Below are 21861 nucleotides of genomic sequence, written 5' to 3'. Positions count from 1 at the left end.
TAAGATCTTTAAAAAAAAATTTTTTTTTTGAGTATTTTCGGGATAATATGATTAAAATCAAAATGAAGACTTGAAAGCCCCAAATGTGTCAGGGAGGAGAAATGCTTTTGAGCTGCACAGCCTCAACTTTTGCCTGACCCAAGGCCAGCAAGAAAATGTTTCTTTTTATTCTTTTACTTATTTATTTATTTTTCCTTTTGTGACACTTTAGTGTTTCTGAACGCTAGGGGCTCCCGGATTCTCTGGTTTGAGAGTAACTTTTCCTTTTAGGATTTTTTTTTTTTTTTGGAAAGGGGTGGGGGAAAATGTGGCCTTAATTATCCTACGTCTTCGGCTGCTTAAGGAAGGGGCTGTGCTTTCGGAATCTCTTCTGAGCCAAGTAAGGAGGTCCCTCTCTCTTTTTAAAGGACCTCTTGAAATAAAACTGCCGAAAACAAATCCAGGCGATCACAGCGGCAGCTGCGGCGGCAGCAGCAGCAGCGAGGAGGAGGAGGAGGAGGAGGAAAGTTGGAGTTGCGGCAGCGCTTCGGCGTGGCTGGGCTCCGCGCAGCTGGACTCCGCGCAGCTCCCATTCATTAAGCAATCAGCCGCGGAGGAAGGTGGTCAAGCGTCCGCGCTGCCCGCTCGCTGCTTTGCACACAGACACGGGAGCCCCGCGAGTCCGGAGCAGCGCGGCGCTGCAGAAGTTTCTGCTCGGGAGTTGGCTCTCTCCCCACTGGACTTTCGAACGATTCGGGGTTGAGGCAGGAAAAGCAGAGGAGCCCCAGGGGAGCAGAAAGCACCACCGCCTGCCGTTGGAAGCGGGCAGCGGGGCCGCACTCTCCCGCCGCGCCCCGAGCAGCCTCGGCCGGGAGGCGACCCGGGCGTCTGGGTGTGTGACTGCTGTCGCGGGGCGTCTTGACCAGCGCCATGCAAAACTACAAGTACGACAAGGCGATCGTCGCGGAGAGCAAGAACGGCGGCAGCCCGGCGCTCAACAACAACCCGAGGAAGGGCGGCAGCAAGCGGGTGCTGCTCATCTGCCTGGACCTCTTCTGCCTCTTCATGGGTGAGCCCAGCCCCGCTGTCCCTCCGGCCCTCGGCGCCCGGCGCGCGTCCCAGCCCGACCGGGGCTGCGCGCCGGGCCGCGTCTCCCGGCTGCGCCGTGCAGTCCGCCCCGGGGGCCGCCCGCAGGCTTCTCGCGGAGCCTTCGCGCCGCTCCCGGTCCCCGGGTCCCCGCCCTCCCCGTTCCCGCCGCCTCCCCGGCCTGTAAAGGAGTGTCGGGAGCGCTGTAGGCTTTCGCGGGCCACTTGGACACCGAATCCTAAAAGCCGATCTCCGGTTGGAAGCCCGGCCAGAATCCCACGAAAAGGCGTGGGCTCGGCCTGTTAGGATAGGGGAAATCGGTGGAACCAGGACCCGGAGCCGGCGTAGAGCTGGTTGCCTCCCATCCAAGTAAGATGGATCTCCTGGAGCGCTGGGCTCCCGCCTGGAGAGCGCTGCCTTCCCCCGGCCGAATGTAAACATCCAGCCCTTCCGCCGGGGCTGCCTGGGCCTTTTCACTTGCCGCTATCCTGAACGCCCCCCGGGGGTTGGGAGGGTGCTCTCGAGGGGCGTGATGCGGAGTACCGATCCAGCAGTCACTTTTTAGGCGCCTACTGTGTGCCAGGGAGTACTGCCTCTCCCTGACTCGGTGCAACACGGGCGAGGAGGTCCATTTCACCGATGAGGCAACTGAGGCACTGGGAAAGCTAGCCACGGTTCATGCATCGGGACCATAATTAATTGCACTCCCAGAAAGCTGAGGCTGTAGCCCGCTTCTGTTTTCCAAACTAGTTGGAAGCCACAGCTGGAGCAGGAGTAAATGGAATGGAGTGGGAGGGTAAGGAGGCTTTATGAACTCGCCCCCGGGGCAGGGGGTGGCTATTGACAAGAATCTACAGGAGTTCCAAGGTTGAAGTCAGTGTAGATTTTTTTTTTTTTTAAGCGAATCATGGTGTTATGGGAAGCGTGCAGGACTTGTCATCAGGACACCGCCACTCTGCCACTTGCTGGGGGTGCCACCTAACTGCCTCTCTGGCCTCCGTTTCCTCATCAGTTGAGTGAGTGGGTTGAACTAGATGCTCTCTAAGGCCCCTTCCTGCATTAAGAACTCGGATTTGGTCCAGGAGCTGTTCTGCCAACTCTGCTAACTGAAGAAACATCTGTGTTCCCTGTTCAGTTCCCTTAAAATAGAACTCCTGCACGGAAGCTCAAGTCCCCTTTGAAATGGATTTGTCCATGCAGAGTGTGCAAACCAGAGACTTCTTGGGCTGGAGTCCAATGACCCTGTGTTCATGACTCTGTAGCAGGACCTTTACTGAGGTCCATCTGTCCTTGGCTTGACTGTCCATAGCTAATTTTGAGAGTCAGAGAAAGAAGGGACTCTTGGAGTTTAAATATAAGAATGGCCCCCTTTAGATATGCAGAGACAGCTGAAGATCAAATTGTGCTCTGCGGAAGGGAAGAAAGGTGACTGTAGTTCAGGTGGCAAATCCCATTCCCACCTCTTCGTATCAATTCAGCATTAAGATGTTATGTAAAGGAATTGTCACTGGGGGGCCTACCTTCCTGAAGGCCACTGGCTTATTATGCACAGTGGGGAGATGAGTACTTAAAGTCTCCTTGCCAAGCTATTGAATTTTTAAGAGACCTTCCCTGGTCCGGGGGAGTGCCAGGAACACAAACACATTGAAGCTGTTTGCTGTAAACTTGTCTGGGGCTTCCCAGTGTTCACTGATGTGTTTTGTTCCCTGGTGGTAGGGTGAATTCTTTCTAGACTGTATGTTCCCTGTACCCTCCTACCTCCTACTTGGTGATTAGGAAAGCAGAGCTAGAACACACTTGACAGCCTTCGGACAGTTTTATTGTACTCCCCTCCTCTTTCCACTCTTCTGATTTCAGAAGGCAGTCCCACGAGATGGTGTATCTTATCAAAGGAAAGAGTGTGAAGGAATTTGCAAAAAGACACACCTATCAGCTATAGTTTAGTGGGGGACACAGAAATCCCAAGACACTGTTGTGCATTGAAGGTGTTAAGTAAGGTGTATGTTTGCACATTTCAGCTCTTCATCTGCCCCAACTCTCCCTTGTGTCCCCTCCAAAGCTAATATTCTATACCTAGCTGTTTGTTAAGTTTACTCACTATTGGCCTCTTCGAGCAAATGATTTTTGTTTACTGAAAAAAAAAAAGTTAATAAGATACCAGGACCTTGTATTTTACCATAAGGAGCACATAGCTCTCTGTTTTAAGGTATGTGCCTTGCCATTAACATAATGTCAACCAAGTCATTTTCAAAGTGTCTCCCCTATGCATAGGCCAAATTACAATATCACTAATTTAATGCCTCTCGACCACCCTTAATAGGAGACACTGTAAGGTAAACATTTACTTGAGAAATTTATGCAGGAGAACTCTATTTGGCTTCTAAAAGAAAATTATTAACACAACATGTGATTTTAATATTCCACACATCACAGTCCTAAAAAATTGTTTCTACTTGGTTCACTTTTTGCCTGGGACTGTCAGTATGTTTTAATTTTTATATAGTGTATTGATCATATGGTCTGGATTACAAGGCCCTAATATATGAAAAAGGGAGACATTTTTCTGTTTATTCTCTCACAGGAATATATACCAAGCTTCCTCTCCTTGTGTCTGGAAAAAATAAAAGCTGATGTGCAATATACATGTTATGTAAGTGGAAATATGCAAGCAGTTTAACTTGTTTCACATACCTTTTTGGAATGTTAAATTCTTGGTGAAAAAACAGAAGTCCACTCTCCTTTGAGGACCAAAGGAATCTGGTGGCAGAGAATCACCAATGGGAGTTTATGTCTCAGAAAATAGCTATCTTTGCCGATTATTGCTTTTAAATAAACACAGTTATGAATCTTTGCATAGTAGTTTTTCTGAAATCGATTTTGTTTTCCTTTCAGTTGCATAAAAGTATGGCCTTCTGCTTTTTTATGCACTCCTTCTGTTCTACCAGGTTACAAGAGAGCAGCAGACAATATTCCCAGGCAAAGAGGAAGGAGCATCTACTGTCTTTCTAAGCTCTGTTAGCCTCTTTTTCAGATGCATTAGTTTACGTACATTTCACTTCAACTCTGATGATGAGATTGTCTCCATTTTATAGATGAGAAAACTGAGATTCACACTGAAGTCAATTTGAGTTGATCTCTAATCCTCAGTGAGCATGACTGGAGTCCATCCCCCTTTTCTTCCCTCATCTGAAGAACCCTGAAACTCAGATCATTAGAAAATTCTAAAGCTCGGTTTACAGAAAGTCCTGCCTCTCCACATTTTCCAGTTAGTCATTTGCACCAAAGCAGATGGATAAAGGTGGTTCAACTCTTCTGCTCAGTGATACGGTCTCGTCGCCCCAAGGTATCGTTTTGATTTGGGGTTGTTCTAACACTAAGTAATTCCCAAATTTTGAGGGCGCCTTTTTACCCCATGAGACAGTGGTTCAGAAGAAAGCACGAATGGCAGTGCACGGCTATAGCACAAATGCAGGGATTTGGTAAATCCATGTGGAGCTTCTCTGCTCTGTCCCCTGTCTCTTCCTTGTCCCCCTCCCCAGATATTTACTGAGTGCCTCCTTCCAACCCATGCATTTAAGGGGTAGGCAGAGTTAGACAGGTCCAGCTTTTTGTCCTTGGGCTTTGTTCAAGGTCCTTCATCCTCTGAAGTCAGTTAGCCCATCTGCGAGGTAGTGATCAGAGTGGCCACTCCATTACATTGCTGTGAGGATCAGAGGAAATATTGGATGTGAAAGTTATTTGTCATCTCTCAAAACTTGGGCAAATGCAAGGAATTTATAACCCAGAGCCCCGATGAAGGTTTTGTGGTTGTCTTTATATACTGTGTCTCAGAATCATAGGTAGATGAGACCATGAAATTAAAAACTCAATAATGATATTACAGTGAAGACCATAAAGCATCCACTTCCAAGAGGAGGTCATATTGGCCCAGTCAGTAAGTTGAAGACAGATGATTTTTATTCATTGTTGATCTAAACTTCAGCTGAGAAGGCAACCCCTAAAATTTAGCAGCATTTTGAGCCATCTAATCTTCACAGTATACTCTGAGCCCTCTTTAGAAAAGGTTCGTTTGCTCAGAAAGACTGTTCCTCTTTTGGCTTTTGATACCGGAAGGTGGGGTAACTGAGCTTATGGTGGAGGTGGGAGACCTTTGAAGGAACAGGTGCTCGGGCAGGTTTGGTATGAAAGGCTTAACTCCTGTGCCATTCCCTACCAGGAAACACAGTCAGTGAGGCAAAGAGAAAGAAGCTCAAATGGGTAAAAATAGAGAATTTGTTTGGTCAGCAACTATGTTATATAATTTAGTCATTCTAGAATGTTTTTGGATGCTTCTTGATTTGCAGTTAAATGGCCGAGATAAAATTCTAAAACTGGTTCCATCTATGGGATAAATAAAATTATCATGTGTTATTATTAAACTCTTCACCTTTAATAGTGAGAGGGAGGCAGTATGATGTAGTGAAGAGAACCGGAGACTTGGAGCCAGAAGTTCAGGTTCCAGGGCGGCCGATGCCGCCAGTTAGTTGTGTGGTTGTGGCCAAGTTGATTTTATGGGTCTCAGTTTTTTCTATCAGTGAAATGACTGGTTGGGCGGAATGATATCTAATGTCAAAGGCTGCCATACGACATTCTGGGACAGATTTCTAGTAGAGAGGAATGACGCCTGGATTTACTGAATGTCTACCTGGTACCTGGTACGTGCGCTGTGCTTAGCTCTTGGTTGTCTCTTAGCTCAGGGAGTCATCCCAAGGATGAGGGCCTAGAAATAGGAGCTCTGGTCTTGTACCGCCACGTCGCTGTGTGACTTTGGGAACATTCCCTTGACTTTTGTGGACCTTGGTTTCTTGATAATTATCACAGAGGGAAGGGATTAGATCATCTCTCAGACCCCTTCTAGCACTAACCATTTTATGAGTCTGTGCTGATAGATAACTGTGATGTAGAAACACAGTCATTGCTTCTCATAGATTATTTATCATCAATTGAATTTTTATGTTTTTGTATCAAAGAAGTATTGCTGACAGCTTAAATTGGGGTTCATTCAGGAGGGAAAATGAGCACTGTCTTTTCCTCGAGTTCATCCAATATGCTGAGAAACTGGCTAGATTTTCCCTGGCCAGATGTGTCCTCTCATCTGCTTCCTAAAATTTATAGGAATTACAAGCAAACAAGGAAGCAAGCCCAACAGGTGATTTTTCCCTTCTTTTCGTTACTCAGTTATTATATTCACTAAGTATGTGTTTTTAATAACCCAATAGGTTTTGATAACTTAATCTACCATGTAAACCAGAGAATATAGAAACAAATTTTCATTAAGTAATGGGTGAACCTCCCAGCCAAGAAGCATCCTGCATGGGTTGAAATGAGGAGGGAGTCTCCTTTTCATAGGTAAGCCCTGCTGACTCTTCCAGGATGGGTGAAAACCTTTATTGTCTGGATTGGCTAGTTTTTTTTGTTTTTCGTTTTTTTTTCTCCTTAGTTCTTCCATCCCTTTCTCTTATACTTGAGATATACCATGGGGGTATAGCTGCCTTTGTGGGAGACTGTTAAAGCCAGAGTTGGTGGCCTTTTCCACTTTTAGCCCTTTTGACTTCCTGTCAATTTGAGATTCTTTCTTTCCCCCTTCCTGTGCAGTTGTTTGGGCTGGCAAGCCCTGTTCATAGCATGATGCTAATGATACCATAGTTGAGGGCTTCTTCCCCGTGTAGGCTGTTATATTTATGGAGACACCCTGCCCTAGGTGTCATTTCAACCTGGTACACATTATTTGAGGAGTGATAATTTGGGGGATGCCTACTGTGTCAGTACTTCACCAACTCAGCTAATAAGGAGACCCATCTGGTGTGACATGCAGATTCTCAGGCTCCTTCCCGGGAGATTCAAATTCAGTAGGCTCTGGACCAGGGCCTAGGATTCTGTGTCTTATAAAAGCTTCTGGTGATTCTTATCAGGCCAATTTGAGAATCACTGTGTTGTTTAATAGCTAATGTCTTAAAGGCAGTTGAGGAAGGGCAGTTGTTTTATATAGAGGGATCGCATGTTCTGGCACTTTTTGAATTGTTAGGTTGTCTGTACTTTTCTTTCTGTTTGTGGCCAGTACACCTGTCTTTTCCAGTAAAGATATTCAAGATACCTAGAGATTATCATACTAAGTGAAGTCAGACAGAGAAAGACAAATATCATATGATATCTCTCATATGTGAAATCTAATTTAAAAAAATGATATAAATGGGGCTTCCCTGGTGGCACAGTGGTTGAGAATCTGCCTGCCAATGCAGGGGACACGGGTTCGAGCCCTGGTCTGGGAAGATCCCACATGCCACGGAGCAACTGGGCCCGTGAGCCACAACTACTGAGCCTGCGCGTCTGGAGCCTGTGCTCCGCAAGAGAGGCCGCGATAGTGAGAGGCCCGCGCACCGCGATGAAGAGTGGGCCCCGCTTGCCGCAACTAGAGAAAGCCCTCGCACAGAAACGAAGACCCAACACAGCCATAAATAAATAAATAAATAAAAATTTAAAATACTTAACTGCTAAGAAAGGTTAGTTATTGTCTATTAAAAAAAATGATATAAATGAACTTATTTACAAAACAGAAACAGACTTGCAGATATGGAAAACAAACTTATGGTTACCAAAGGGGAAACGTGGAGGGGAGGGATAAATCAGGAGCTTGGGATAACCATACACACACTACTGTATACAAGATAGATAACCAACAAGGACATACTGTATAGCATAGGGAACTCAACTCAATATTCTGTGATAACCTATATGAGAAAAGAATATAAGAAAGAATGAATATAGGTATATGTGTAACCGAATCACTTTACACCTGAAACTAACACAACATTGTAAATCAACTATACTCCAATTAAAAAAAATATATTTAAGATTGTTAGAATTCTTTCAAAAGGAAAAATTACCTCTGGGTGCTGGCCTGAAGGTCTGATTTTTAGTGCAAGGACTTGCTGGTGTCTCCTAACTGCTAAGAGTCTGGGATTTTTATTTATTTTTAAACTGAGTTCTCTGTAGTGTTGTAGGCCAAGTGACCACTTTGGATAAATGAAGTGTTAACTCTATACATATTTTCTTTTGAGGTATTGAAGTTTGTATATGAGTAAACAGTGAAATGAATGAATTAGACTTCTAAAGAGAGCCTTTAAAAGATCAAAGTTAGCTTGGCAAAGTATTGTAGCAACAACGCAAGCTTTGGATTCACCCAGGTCTGGGTTTGAATCCTGACATAAAGTCATCTACACATGTGACTTGGGCAAAAATTATTTAACCTTTCAGGCCTCAGTTTCCTCATCTGTAAAATACAAAAGCAAACCTTGTGACACTCGTATATGGTGAAGCTCAGATGAGATCACAAATCTGAAAGCACTTCGAAGAGTTAAAAAGCACTAAATCATTATCGGGTATTATGTGGCTCTTATTATTCATAGTAATAGTAGAATTTTCCTTTCCTTCCCAGTGTTCTTACTCCTCGATGGTTCTATGAATTTAATTTTTTGGCAGCAAAGTTACCTGAAATATATTAGGGGAAACAATTGTGAAGAGAATCCCAAGAAAAAACCAGACAGAGGGAACACAAATGTTTTCTATTAGCCAGAGAAAAGCAGTGGCAGGTTTGGGAAAAGTCACAGTGCGGGAACCTCAGGAGTCTTTGGTGGTTACCTTCTTCCCCTCTGGAAGGGACGTGGCTATATCATCTTAAGGGAAAGACAAATACACCTTTGTCGGGGAAGGAATTTGAAAAAATAGCCTATTTTAGGGTCAACTCTTATATGTGTCTTTTGAAAGCCCAGAGGAAGAAAAAAATAACTAAAAAGAGCAACATGATTGAAAATAATCAAAATGCTTGTCATCCAGGGCACTCTCCATATCTCTTGAGGAAGGGAATAACTGTGGTAGTGAACATATTTATTGTTCAGGCCAACCATGTAATATAGATATTAGATTCCTTTTAGAGAGGAGGAAACTGCAGTTCAGAGAAGTTAAGTAACTTGCACAACGGTGCCCAGCTAGTAAGTAGTCACTAAGTTTTCCAGAACTCTTGTCAGCTTACCTTGCTGCCCACTTTTCAATGCAGTTAATGCAATGAAGACTCCCTCTTTTCAATTCCATTCCATTTCATTTATTTCCATTTTCTTGAGTCCAAACATGTACAAATATGTTCTGCAGGGCCCAATATAAATAGTTGCAGAACAGCTTGGAGTGTGCTGACTGAGCCTCTCGGTGGACGTAATAAAGAAAATTCCATCGGAGCAATTCTTTAGTGCCTAGATTCATGGATGCTTTAGAATTTGAAAGTACCTTGGGGATTTCATTATCAACAATACCAAGTCATTTTTTATCTCAGTCAAAAATAGGCCTCTTTGAACAGGGGACAGGTGGGAGGTCCAAGGGGGAAGCCCAGGCTTTGGAGACAGATAGGTGGGAGTTTGCTTAGGGCTATTAGCTGTACGTGGTTAGGCAAGTTGTGACTGTCTCTGAGGCCTCGGTTTTCTCATTTGTAAAATGGGATAATATGTGTTGTGAAGTTGTGAGGCGATGCCTGGTATAGTGTATGGCGCTGTGCACTCACCAGCTGCTGTTGTCATTGTCACCATGTCCTAGTCAGTGCCCTTGATTCACATAGGAAGACTTGGATGCTTGGACTGGTTAGTAATTGTCTGGTGATAGTGAAAGGGCAGGACCTAGAACCAAGGTCTTGCCTTTATACCATTTTGCTTTTCTGGTGTGTACTTGTCAGTTTGAAACTTGATTATCATTTATGAGGTAGTTCTCCAGAGAGCCCTATTCTCATTTTTCTCTTTCCTGGGTCAATTAAAAGAGGAACAAGACAAACAGGTTTAACTTTTAACCCAAATCAGAGGGTGATAGTTTAGTGAGGGCAGAGACACATGGGGCAAATTTAAGGATTAGGCAGCTTTTTTGATATATCACTTTTCTTCCAACTGGCCCTTGTTCTAGAAGGTGCTTGTTACCAAAGATCACTGCTGACTGATTTGAACTTGAACAGGCACCATCTTTTTCAAATGACGTGTCCCAGGAGAGAAGAAAGAGAAGCCCACGTTTTCGAAGTGTTTGTTTTTGACTGAGGAGGAAACTGAGTCTCAGATGAAATGATTTTCTCAAGGTCATGGATGAGCTGGTGGTCCCAACATTCAAAAGAAGGCTAGGTCAGTTTCTGAAACATCCTTGTGAAACTGTTCTTCCTTTAGGTCCAAGTTAAATTATAAATTATGATGTGCATTAAAATTCCCAAATTTAAAACAAACCAAACCAAACAACACACATAAGATCCAGTTGGCACCTTATGAAAGGATCTTGATGATTTCTGTGTGCTTTGAGAGTATACGTTGCAATCACAGTATTGGTGGGAAGTGTGTTTTTGAGGTTTGTCACAAATTAACAAAATTACATGCTTAGAGAGTTTTGCAGAGAAATGCAAATCAGTGTAAGCGCCTTGTCATAATAAGCAGTATGCTTTGGTTCCTGTTTATGTATCCCTAAAGCACATAATACACATGATTATATTGACACGAAGGAAGCTGTTCTCATTGATGGTTTCTTTATATCTGGCCCCCAAATTAGCATCAATCAGTATAATTTCTAAAGAGCCTATTTAATTAAGTCTATGTTTGCACCTGTCTTTCAAGTATGTCTTGTCTTCTGCAGTTGTTTCTTGAGCATCTACTATGTGCAACACACCTCAGTCCCTTCTTCCCCTGGGGTGGGGTTGGTGGGTGGGGTTCCTTGTGCTTTATGAATTCCCACGCTGGGAAAGGGTAACAGACTTTTGCGTAATTTTACACACTTAGTGCTGCTGATTTGGGCATGGTAAGGGAGGGGCTATAGCTGCACAGTGAAAAGCAATGAGTTTGCCTGAGGGCTTGGAGCTGGGCCTTGTTAGAGAAATAATAGCCTACATTACACGGAGTGGGAAAGGGTATTGCAGCAGAGGGAGCAACGGATGCTGAGACTTAGAAACAAGAACGTTTTTGGGAAGGGTGAGTGGTTGGAGGCTGGAGTGTAAGTGCTGTGTATTTGCACTGAGTTGGCGGGGAAAGAGGATGTTGGGGATGAGGCTGGAGAGATAGTTAGGAGCCAGATTAAAAAGGGGAGCTATAAATGGCAGGCCGCTAAGGGACTTGAACTTTAATTTGGAGGACCAGCGAATGAGGTTGTATTTTTGTTTTCATTTTTCTTTTTATTATGGAAAATTTCATACAGAAACCAAACACAGTATATACCTAGGAGTGGAATTGCCGGGTCATATGGTAACTCCGTGTTTAACTTTCTAAGGATCTGCCAAACTGTTTTTCCATAGCAGCTGCACCATTTTAGAAGTATCGTAAGGTTAGTTAAAATGTGTAAGGAAAAAAAATTACAAAAGTTTTACAGACAACGTTTGGCATTAACATATTCATGAGCAGTTTTTAAGAGGGGATTAATTTAATCTGATTTGTGTTTGAGGGGAGGGAAATTGGAGGCCAAGGAGGGAGATCAGTTGGGAGGCAGATTAGAGATGAACCTGAGGTGCTGGGGACAGAGAGGAGAAGGATGGGTGACAAGGAGATTAAAGGAGATTGGGGGGGGGGTGAGGGGGATGGTGGTGGCGGTGGGGTTCCTGATCTCCTGGTTGGGAGCCTCTGAACCATGGTGATGCCTCTCCCTCCACAAACACTTTAAATGCAGTGTTTGTAGAAGATTTATGAAGCCTGTATTATAGGATTAGTAAGTGCTTCTTTATGGTCAGAGCCTTATTAGAAAGATGAGGCTGTAAGTTTTTTATATACATAAATTATTTATTTAATTAATTTATATTTTGCTCTGGAATCTTTAAATTTCTCAAAGCCCCTTAAAATAAATGGGCCATTGGAAATCCTCTTGGTTTAGAGAAACGGTTTTCCTTGAGTTATAATGGTATTTTTAAGACAGTTTTGCTGAGATCTAATTCATGTACCATAACATTCATTCATTTAAAGTGTTCAGTTCACTGGCTTTTAGTATATGCACAGAGTTGAGCAACCATCACCACAATCAATTTTAGAACATTTTTATCACTGCAACAATGAAAAAACTGTACCCATTAACTGTCACTCCACATTTGCCTTCCTCCTCCCCCCATCCCATGGCAACTACTGATACACTTTCTGTTTCTTTGCCTTTCACTCAGCATAATATTTTCAAGGTTCATCCATATCGTAGCGTGTATGTTCAGCATGTGTGTTCAGCAGGTATTAGTACTTCATCTACTTTTTTTTAACATCTTTATTGGAGTATAATTGCTTTACAATGGTGTGTTAGTTTCTGCTGTATAACAAAGTGAGTCAGCTATACGTATACATATATCCCCATATCTCCTCCCTCTTGCGTCTCCCTCCCTCCCTCCCACCCTCCCTATCCCACCCCTCTAGGTGGTCACAAAGCACCAAGCTGATCTCCCTGTGCTATTGGACATAGATTTTCAATTCTCATGGTTATATTTACCTAGGAGTGGAAATGCAGGACGATATGGTTACTGTGCTTGACTTTTTGAGGAACTGCCAAACTATTTTCCATAGTGCCTACACCATTTTGGAAGTATCTTAAGATTAATTAAAATATGTATGGAAAAAATACAAAAGGTTTACCGAAGACCTTTGGAATTAACATATTCATGAAACCACTCTAGTGCTGCTTTGTTTGTCAGAGAATATTTCACAAAGAAACAAAGTTTTCAGTCAGTTTAGCAGTGTCACTGGGTTTAAGATGAGTGAGCACAGAACAATAAAGCTGCCTGAGGAATAGATGCTGGTAGTCAGCTAGACCCCCTCACCCGCTGAGTAACATACTTCCACAAACCAGGGTGTGTCACAAGCAGATTCCTGCTTCAGCAAAATGAAAAGCAGCCTTAGATCTTCAGAGTACCCTGAAAACAGTTAGAAGTACAAATATTAAAAATCTATATTCCTTGGATTAGCCTTACGATATTTTTAAGACCATGAAATAGAACTGTAGTTCCTGATAAGGTTGATTTTTTTTTTTCCCCATCCCCTTTCCCCCCTGGAGATATGGCTGTATACATGATTATCATCTCAAAAATTAATATTACTGTGCATCTTTTAGATTCATGTGCTGGATGCTGGGTGATATTAAAGAGTATAAGACACAAGCACAGATCTTTAGAAACTGGTTGGAGCGTCAAGTTGAAAATTACAGTGAAGATTAAGCTATAAGTGCGTGAAAAATTAAACCACATATAATACAAGAAGGTGAGGAAAAGGCACTCAACCTTTATTATTAGGAGTTTTAGATGATATCTCACTTAATCTTTGCAATAACAGAATAAGGTAGATGTCAATAACCGGTTTTGCAACTCAGAGAGGGTAAATGATTTGCTCAAGTTCACACAGCTAATATGTGTTAGGCCTGGGATTTGGACTCAAGCAAGCCTGACTAAATAATGACAATTGCTAACATTTATGGAGTGCAAGTATGTACCTCTCACTGGGCAAAGCAGTGTGCATGCGTTCTCTTATTTAATTCTCCCAATGAGCCTATGAAGTCTTTATTACTATTATCTCCATTGACAGGACTGAGGTTCAGAGACGTTAAAAAATAACTCACCAGAAGTTACACAGCAGGTGAGTTTGAGTTGGGGTCAGACCTGAAAAGTCTGTCTCGTGAGGCCCTTCTTTTTTTTTTTTTTTAACATCTTCATTGGAGTATAATTGCTTTACAATGCTGTGTTAGTTTCTGCCGTATTACAAAGTGAATCAGTTATATGTATACATGTATCCCCATATCCCCTCCCTCTTGCTTTGAGGCCATTCTTAACTGTTAGGCTCTCCTGCTTTTGTTCTTCAAGTGTTTCTGAAGCCCAGGTTTTCCCCACTATTCCCTGCCAGCTTTCACATCAGCAACACGTGATGAATTGTCCAAAATGAGTTAGACTCATGATTCTCACCCTGGGTTCTCTGGACCTGCCAAGGTCTGTTAGGGCAATCACAGGGCATCTCGTGCTCTTTTTACGACTTCAAACAAAAATACCTAACACGTCCTGTACATTTTTCAATGATTAACTTGCCTAGACTAACTGAGAACATCAGCCTCTGCCTGGACTGGTCAAAGCACTGGCGTTCTGTGCTGTGATCTGAATGTGGTGTGATACTGGCAGATCACTCTGGTCTTGCTGGTTATTTCCACTCATCAGGGGGATGTGATTGACACTTCCCATGCTTTGATTAAGAGAAGTGGAGAAATGATTTAAATATAGTTTACCTGGTAAATAAAGACATCTTCTAGATGTCACAGAGGGTCAAGAAGGAACTGCAAGGCATCTTTGATGGTGAAAAGGTTGGACATTCTAGAATGCACAAGCAGCTCTGTGGATTTAGGGCAGAGGAAGCCCGCTGGATCCTGGGAAGGCTTCTTAAAGGAAGGAGGGACTTGAACAAGGCCTTTGTCACTCATATCAGGGAGCAGTAATGGGTCTCTCTGTTAGTGACCCCGTTTGTCCCGTGGGCTCTGTCTGCTGTCTTGGTGGTTTGGTGTAACCTTTGGGTCACACTGAGAAATTGTGAGCTTCTCTGGTTAGTGGCTGTGGATGCGGCATCTTCATTAAATGCAGTAAATAGAACTTCCCCCAGTGGCCTCTTCCCCACAAATGACCCACATTGTTGTAAAGTTAGCAACCACTGACAGGAAGTGGCAGGAGTGCTTCCAGCCACACAGTGGATTTCATTAGACACTGGCCCAAAGTAGCTGTTTTGGTCATTTTGGCTTTCGTAGGCTTCTAGGGAGGAATGGCCTAATACATTCTTTGTCCATCCTTGCATGTGTCTTGCTGTCATCTTCGCCTTAGTGGATATTTTGATTAAATGCCTAGTGTCTTCTTTTGAAGCAGCCATATGTATCGCAATCAAAGGGAGGAACTTCTGGCAGGCTGAGATTTTAAAATATTTCCAAAGGTGTCACCAACTTACAGTAGTCCTCCCTTATCTGCTGTTGCCCTTTCCATGTTCTCAGTTACCCTCAGTCCAAAAATATTAAACGGAAAATTCCAGAAATAAACAATTCATAAGTTTTAACTTGCACGCTGTCTGAGTAGCGTGATCAAATCTCTCGCCAGGATCCCCAACTGGTGACCTAGTCAGCTACTGACATCCAACCGTCCACATTGTTATGACTTGATGATCCAGGATCACCCGATACAGATGGTCCTCCTTCTGACGTATCATCAGAAGGTCAATAGTAGCCTAACGCTGTGTCACAATACCTACGTCATTACTTCACTTTATCTCATCATGTAGGCATTTTATAATCTCGCATCATCACGAGAAGGGAGACTACAGTACAAGCAGATATTTTGAGAGAGAGACAACATTCACATAACTTTTATTACAGTATATTATCGTAATTGTTCTATTTTATTAGTCATTGTTGTTAATCTCTTCCTGTGCCTAATTTAAATTAAACTTTATCATAACGATGTATGTACAGGAAAATTCGTGGTACGTATAGGGTTCGGTACTGCCCACGGTTTCAGGCATCCACTGGAGCTCTTGTAAGTATCCCCCGAAAATAAGGCGGGGGCTATTATACTTGAATCTTTTGTGTACCAGTTTTCTCATTTAAATCTGTTTGAAGAGAGTGGCTCCAATGCCACAGCAGGAGGGATGATGGGTCCCACTCACCCTAGTAAACCTTTGCTTTGGACGGTCTGTACTGTAGGCATTGTGTGAATGCAGAATTCTCTGGGGCTGGCTGGGAAATTAAAGTATACTTCTTGAGTCAAAGCATTCAAAATACAGGGCTTTCAATCCCAGGGGAAAATAAGCCCTCTTGATTTTAGGGTTTAATTTTCCAAAGGCCACTGACGGAGTTGAAGACCTTTTAATTATAATTTTGCTTTAAATTGGTTGTTTGCGGTTGTGTTAACTTCAGCTGTGAAATCCAAACATTTATTATTAATTAATAATCCCTTTCATTGAATAGTTCTACCAAATGATAACATATGCATCTGAAAATTTGAACGTAAATATCCTTCTTGCCTCAATTCATTTTTCTCATTCTAGCTCTTTCTTCAGCTCCCCAGCCCTGAAAAGCCCGCAAAACAAAACACCCAAACCACCCAACCCAGGATATCATTCTCCAAATGTCAACAGGAAAAAGTCTGGGAAAGGAACATTTTTGAACCCTTGCACTATAGTCAGGCACATTCACGCATCTCATCAAAGCCTGCAACTGTGGAGGGGAGATACTGCTGTAACTGATTTTACAGATGCGGCAGTTGCCCTTGGGAAAGGTCGAGGAACTTGCTGGGGCTCCTGCATCTGGAAAATGGTGGAATGCCTGGGACAAGAACCAGCCAGCACCTATGTCTCCTCTTTCCTCCCACAGTGAAGACTCGCATTGAAATTTGCACCGACTGCTATTTTCAACAATAAGCATATGAAGCAAGCAAGCCAGCCAGAAAATTTTAAAATGAAATGACCAGACCTTGTCAAGTGTTCAAGTGTGATTTGTGGGTTAAAGCCTTTTGCCCGTTTTAGTATTGCCTGTTTCTTTGTAAATTCCTAGAGGATAAAGATTAGACTCAAAACCTCTGGGCTGGAAGGGGGAAGGGCATGAACTTTGCTGTACATCCCTGGCAGGCAGTCATGCAAGGGGCTTGTTAACTGGCTTGAATTTCACAACAACCTGTGGAGGAGGAGGGGGTTGGAGTTCATTTCAGTTTTCTCAGAACCTGGTCGGCTCTGCCTGTCTCAACTCTTTTTGGTGGGTGGCATAACACATTGTATTAATAATTCAGCTACTTCATCACTAGCAGAGACTGTTTACTGAGATTCCAGGGGAACTGCTTTGCTAGAATCTATTTGGAGCTGGTAGCTTGGACCATGCATCCGCTTTGATTGAAAATATGTCACAGAGCATCCCAACTCCAATTCTGTAGAGCCTGAGAAGAAAAGGGCAGAAAACCATGGCAGGGGACTACTTTGCCGATTTCGTACAGAAATGGAATGACTTTGGGGGATAGCAACTTCGGATTGTATTGTTAATTCTTCCTATCGGTTTTCTCCAAAGGAGTTAAAAAGGCAGGGGAATGCAACAATTTGAGTGAAGCAGCCTACACTTGGGTTAGAGGCTCTGTGTATTTCCCAGGCTATTGCAGGACTCCTATTCAGCTGGGATTTGAATGGGAGTGTGATTTGCATGAGAGCAAGGGTATAAAGTAGGTCTTTTTTTCCCTTTCCTCAAAGAAGTTTTGTGGCATTTCTTTTTCTGACAGAGTTGGCATGAAGCTTTGACAAACGCAGACCGATGGAAAAGTTAAACAGGACTGAGAGCAAGCCCGTTTTGTCCAGATCCTTCACAATTAGAATGCAGAGCAGCTGGCAGGAGGCAGCTTAGATCACAGGAGTCATGGCAAGCGCTGTTCCTCCACTGTGGACTGGTGATGAATGGGAAATGCTCACAGAAGCAAGGGGAAAATGTGTCATTGTCTATTTATCATCCTCTGTGGTCGGGGGAAACTACAGATGAGAACAGTCCTGGGACTCAGCTGTCCATCTTATCTGTCCTTCGGTATTTACTGAGATAAATACAAAGAGATAACAAAGAAATACTAGAGGCAGATCCTGCCCTCAAAGTGTAGGAGAGAAGATGAGAAGATAGACACACATTCATTCTTGGAGAAAACGTGGCCAGGTGTCTTGAGCTGATCATTAAATGAAATTTTAAAGAGTCTTAGAAAGTCTAAGAGGCAGCTCCACGCTGATCCTGGGCTGTGTTCCCAACTTTGCTGTATTAGCTGGGTGATCCCTGGCATATCACTGCCACTTTAGGAATGGCAAAATGGAGATGATGATTCATTCCCTGCCTACCTCATGGTGCTATTGAGACCAAGGGTATGGTATCACATATACATAGGAAAATGCTTTGAAACTGTAAAGTCATATTTGTACAATGTGTATATATATATATATATATATATATATAGAGAGAGAGAGAGAGAGAGAGAGAGAGAGAGAGAGAGAGAGAGAGAGTGAGAGAGAGAGTCTTCTGAATCTGCTCTCCTCCATTCTCCCTATTTCTATCCCATTTTAAGTGCATGCTGTCATACACCTAGATCTGAAAACATTCCCTTACAGATCTTAGTTTTAGGGGGATGGTGTCCCCCCATATATTATTTATGCAGTAACTATACAGGAATCGTTTCTCAAAACTGTAATTCGGATCACATAGGCCCTTCTCTTCATGATTTTTATGACCCCTCGTGGACTACAGAATAAAACTTATTAGTATATTTGAGACCCTTCAGAATCTGGCCCCCACCAACCCTTTCTGCTCCCCATTCCCTTCCCATCCCCCTCCACTTCCCCCCTTTATGCCCTTGTCCCAGACATCTCCATTCTGTGGCTCTTCCAGGAACTTTCCCACCAAATCATTTCTCTTTGCTTGATACGTGTTACTCACCTCTTACAATCAATTCAAGCGCCACCCCCTCTGTGAAGACTTTTCTGATTTCCTCTGGGCAGAATTAGCCCTTCTTCAGGCTATCATAGCACTTTGTATTGACCTTTCTTGTGTCAAATTTTTTGGCTTGTTTTATGGTTTTGTACAGTTCCATCTTAATAGATTATGATTCCCTTGTATATAACAGGTGCTTGAAAATTTTTATTAAAGTCAAGACATTGAAGAAAATGTCAATAAAAGGTTATTTAGTAAATATAGACAAGAAGCAAAAAGAAAAATAAAATTTTTGTTGCTTATCCTACCATAGTCCTAAAGTAGCCATGGGCACAGTATCTCTTCTTCCTATAAACGGCTGAATTATTATTAAGTATAATTATAAAGCTAAACACTGGATGCTTAAGACATACTTCCTGCAAATCAGTGTGATGGAATGGAAAAAAGCCTTCGCTTTCTAGAGTTTATAACAGCCCATAATATATAACTAACCTGAGAGATTGGGAGTATGTAGCTAACTAAAGGCAGCTAGATATTTTAAGTTCAATTTTGCATTCATGCAGTGTTTTGAACTTGGTCAACAGACTGAATTTGTACTAACCATAATAACTTCCATTAAAAAAAAAATTGAACTTACCCTAAAAGCCAGGGCTGTATTTTAGGATGAGTGATTTTTCTCATCCTAGTCGTGCTTTAAGGAGAGGCTCTGAATGAGGAGAGCAGACACATCCTGTTGGGGAAAGAGTCACTTTAGCCAAGTAACTTTCCCTCTCTGTGACTCTGTTGTCTCATCTGTGAAATGGGACAGTTAAATCTTCCAGCATGGAGAATTCTCTTGTTCTTTTGTCCAACTGGGCATTTCCTCTGAAATCTCTATCTCCGTTCCTTAAAATATTATGAAGTTCACACTGAAGGAGGAAGGGAAGGATTTTCTCCTTTCAAATCTTTTCTGTTTGATCATATTGCTGTACTTTTTCTTAATTCTGTCCCTTCAAAAGTATTTGGTTCATAGCTTTTACCATTGGAAAAACTTAAAAACAATCCCCTTGTATACTAGGACAATGCACATTTGTATGTTTACCTTTTTAGGTATTAATCTGGGTTAATCTTGCTTTTCTTAATTTTGAGAGGGCTGAGAATGTAGTACCAAAATGTCTGATTCAGAAGAGAAGGGAACTAACAGTACAGAGCACCTAATGTGTTTTATTCGATCCCTGTGATATCCTTGTGGAATGGGTGGATTACTCCAATTTTATAAATGATAAAACTGAGGCATGAAGAGGTTAGTTACTAGGAATTAACCCCAGATCTGTGTATCTTATTTCAAAACTCAGGCTTCAAGACCATTTAATCAATCTTCCCACTTTCACCCGCATCTGGGGCAATCCCTCTAAACCATCTTTTCTTGGTTAGTGTCAAGCCTCTGCTTAATAATTTCAGTGATGGTAAATTTTATAGCAGTTCTAATTGTTCAGAATATTATGTTAATATAAAATCTACCTTCCTATAAATTTAACCCAGCATCGGCTATGTTTGGTACTCTGCTGGTAAGTCGTTATTAACATTAATAATCATATCAATCAGTTTCATAATTAAAAGCTCCTGAATAAATGGTGGTGGTACGTCACTTCAAGCAATATTCATTGAGCACCTTTCATGTACCAAGTACTGTGCTTGCTGTTGGGGTCTAATGATGAATTGGATGTAGTTCTTCTAGGGTCTTCTAGAGGAGACACTGGTCAGATGCAGCTCTAGAAATACAACACAGACACAGTACAGAGGTAACAGAATCGAACTGGGGGGGGCCTGGGGGCAGTCTCGTCACAGTTGTTTGGATGGGCAACTCAGGAGAATGCTCTTAGGCACCATTGTCAAAGAAGGCATTTCACTGAAGACCTTTCTTGAGCAGAGTGGTTCCTCTGCCTCAGCTCTAACCATTGGTACAATGACCACCCTTTAGAATAATCTTAGAATGCAGGAGTGGAGGGGCCTAAGCATCAATCGTTTTCCCCTGCCCACTCCCATTGAATAGATGGGAAAACTAGGCTCAGAGAAGCTCAGTCTCTTAGAAAATGAGTAAAATCCAGAGCAAATAAAACCCTTACCTTGTGCAGGTTCAAGTTTAAATTGAATATATGCCATATGTTAAAGCATCCCTTTATGCTGTGGATTTGGTTATTCTGCAAATCAGATGATGACCCCATGTGTCATAATCTACAGAGCCTTTAAAACCTTAACATAACATCCCAAAGCACAGCAATATACTCTTACAGTAAAAAATATTCCAAAAATATGACTGTGTTAAAAGTGGATAACCCTCCCACCATCCCTCCAAATTCCACTCCCCAGAGGCAGCTACTGTTAACAGTTTGTAGTTCCTGCCAGCCTTATTTTGAATACACAGGTCCACCTTCATCCATATTGGTTGTTTCCTGGACACACCCTACAGATGTCTGCCTTCTGGCCTTGGGTCATGCCTTTGCTCTTCAGGGCACCTTCCCCTTCTTCTCTGCCTATGGGAAAGAGTATTCATCTCTCGTCTGGTTTCTGCTCAGCCCACACCCTCACTACTCCAACCTTGGGGAACTTTCACCTTCTCATTTCAAGTCCTTCCAGCTGCGACACTAGGTAGCGACCTTCAATCACTTACTTTCTGTTGGGTTAACTTTCCTTCCCTAAATAATGGGGCAGTTGAGTTAGATGATCTTTAAGCTCTGCTGAGGTCATCAAATATAAAAGACTTCACACTTAGGACATGGCTTCACGGTTAGATGTCTTGATCCGTGTTGAATTGCTGAATCCTGTACAGGGTTGCGACATAAGAGGAGAGATAAAGAGATTCACCCTAAGAAGTTCCCACAGTTTAAGCTCAAGAGTTAGAAAGTTTTAAACTTTCAGAGGCAATATGGCACAATGGAAAGAGGATGTGTCCTGGGGGACAGTTCTGGACTCAAATCTTGGCTCCACCATTTGCTAGCTTACAACCCGAGGCCAGGGTTGTAACCTTTCTGAACTTCAGTTTCCTCATCTGCAAAATAAGGACAACAATTCCTATCTGACAGAGTGTCCCAGGATTGGGAGATGCAGACAGTAGGCTCTTCCACATTAATCTCTACCCTACTCCCTTAAAACCTTTTTGTTTAGAAACTGTTTTCTGTCACAGTTGGCAAGCTTCACAAGGAATAAGAGAGAGTGCTACCTGGATTTATAGGATGTGCAGTGTACAGAGTACGGATTAGATGCAGTTTACCTGATCTGCCAAAAATAACTTTGGAGTCCTTCCAGGGAATCATCGAGCAGCTGTACAGATGTAGTTACCTTTCTGTCCGCACT

General features: G+C 42.7%; 1 protein-coding gene across 1 annotated transcript in view; it reads left to right on the top strand.

Moving 5' to 3' along the window:
• The first annotated feature begins 374 nt into the window (after positions 1 to 374).
• The window catches only part of PLPP3 (phospholipid phosphatase 3), an 85688-nt gene continuing 64201 nt past the window's right edge, over positions 375 to 21861 (top strand). Inside the window, exon 1 of the mRNA XM_068539973.1 lies at positions 375 to 1048. Within this exon, the coding sequence (XP_068396074.1) occupies positions 910 to 1048 (139 nt within the window). The 5' untranslated portion in view covers positions 375 to 909. The remainder of the gene's footprint in view (positions 1049 to 21861) is intronic.

Source organism: Eschrichtius robustus, chromosome 3 (assembly GCF_028021215.1).
Source record: "Eschrichtius robustus isolate mEscRob2 chromosome 3, mEscRob2.pri, whole genome shotgun sequence".
Lineage (NCBI taxonomy): Eukaryota > Metazoa > Chordata > Mammalia > Artiodactyla > Eschrichtiidae > Eschrichtius > Eschrichtius robustus.
Note: the sequence above shows the minus strand (reverse complement) of the source record. Positions and strands in the feature narration are given on the sequence as shown.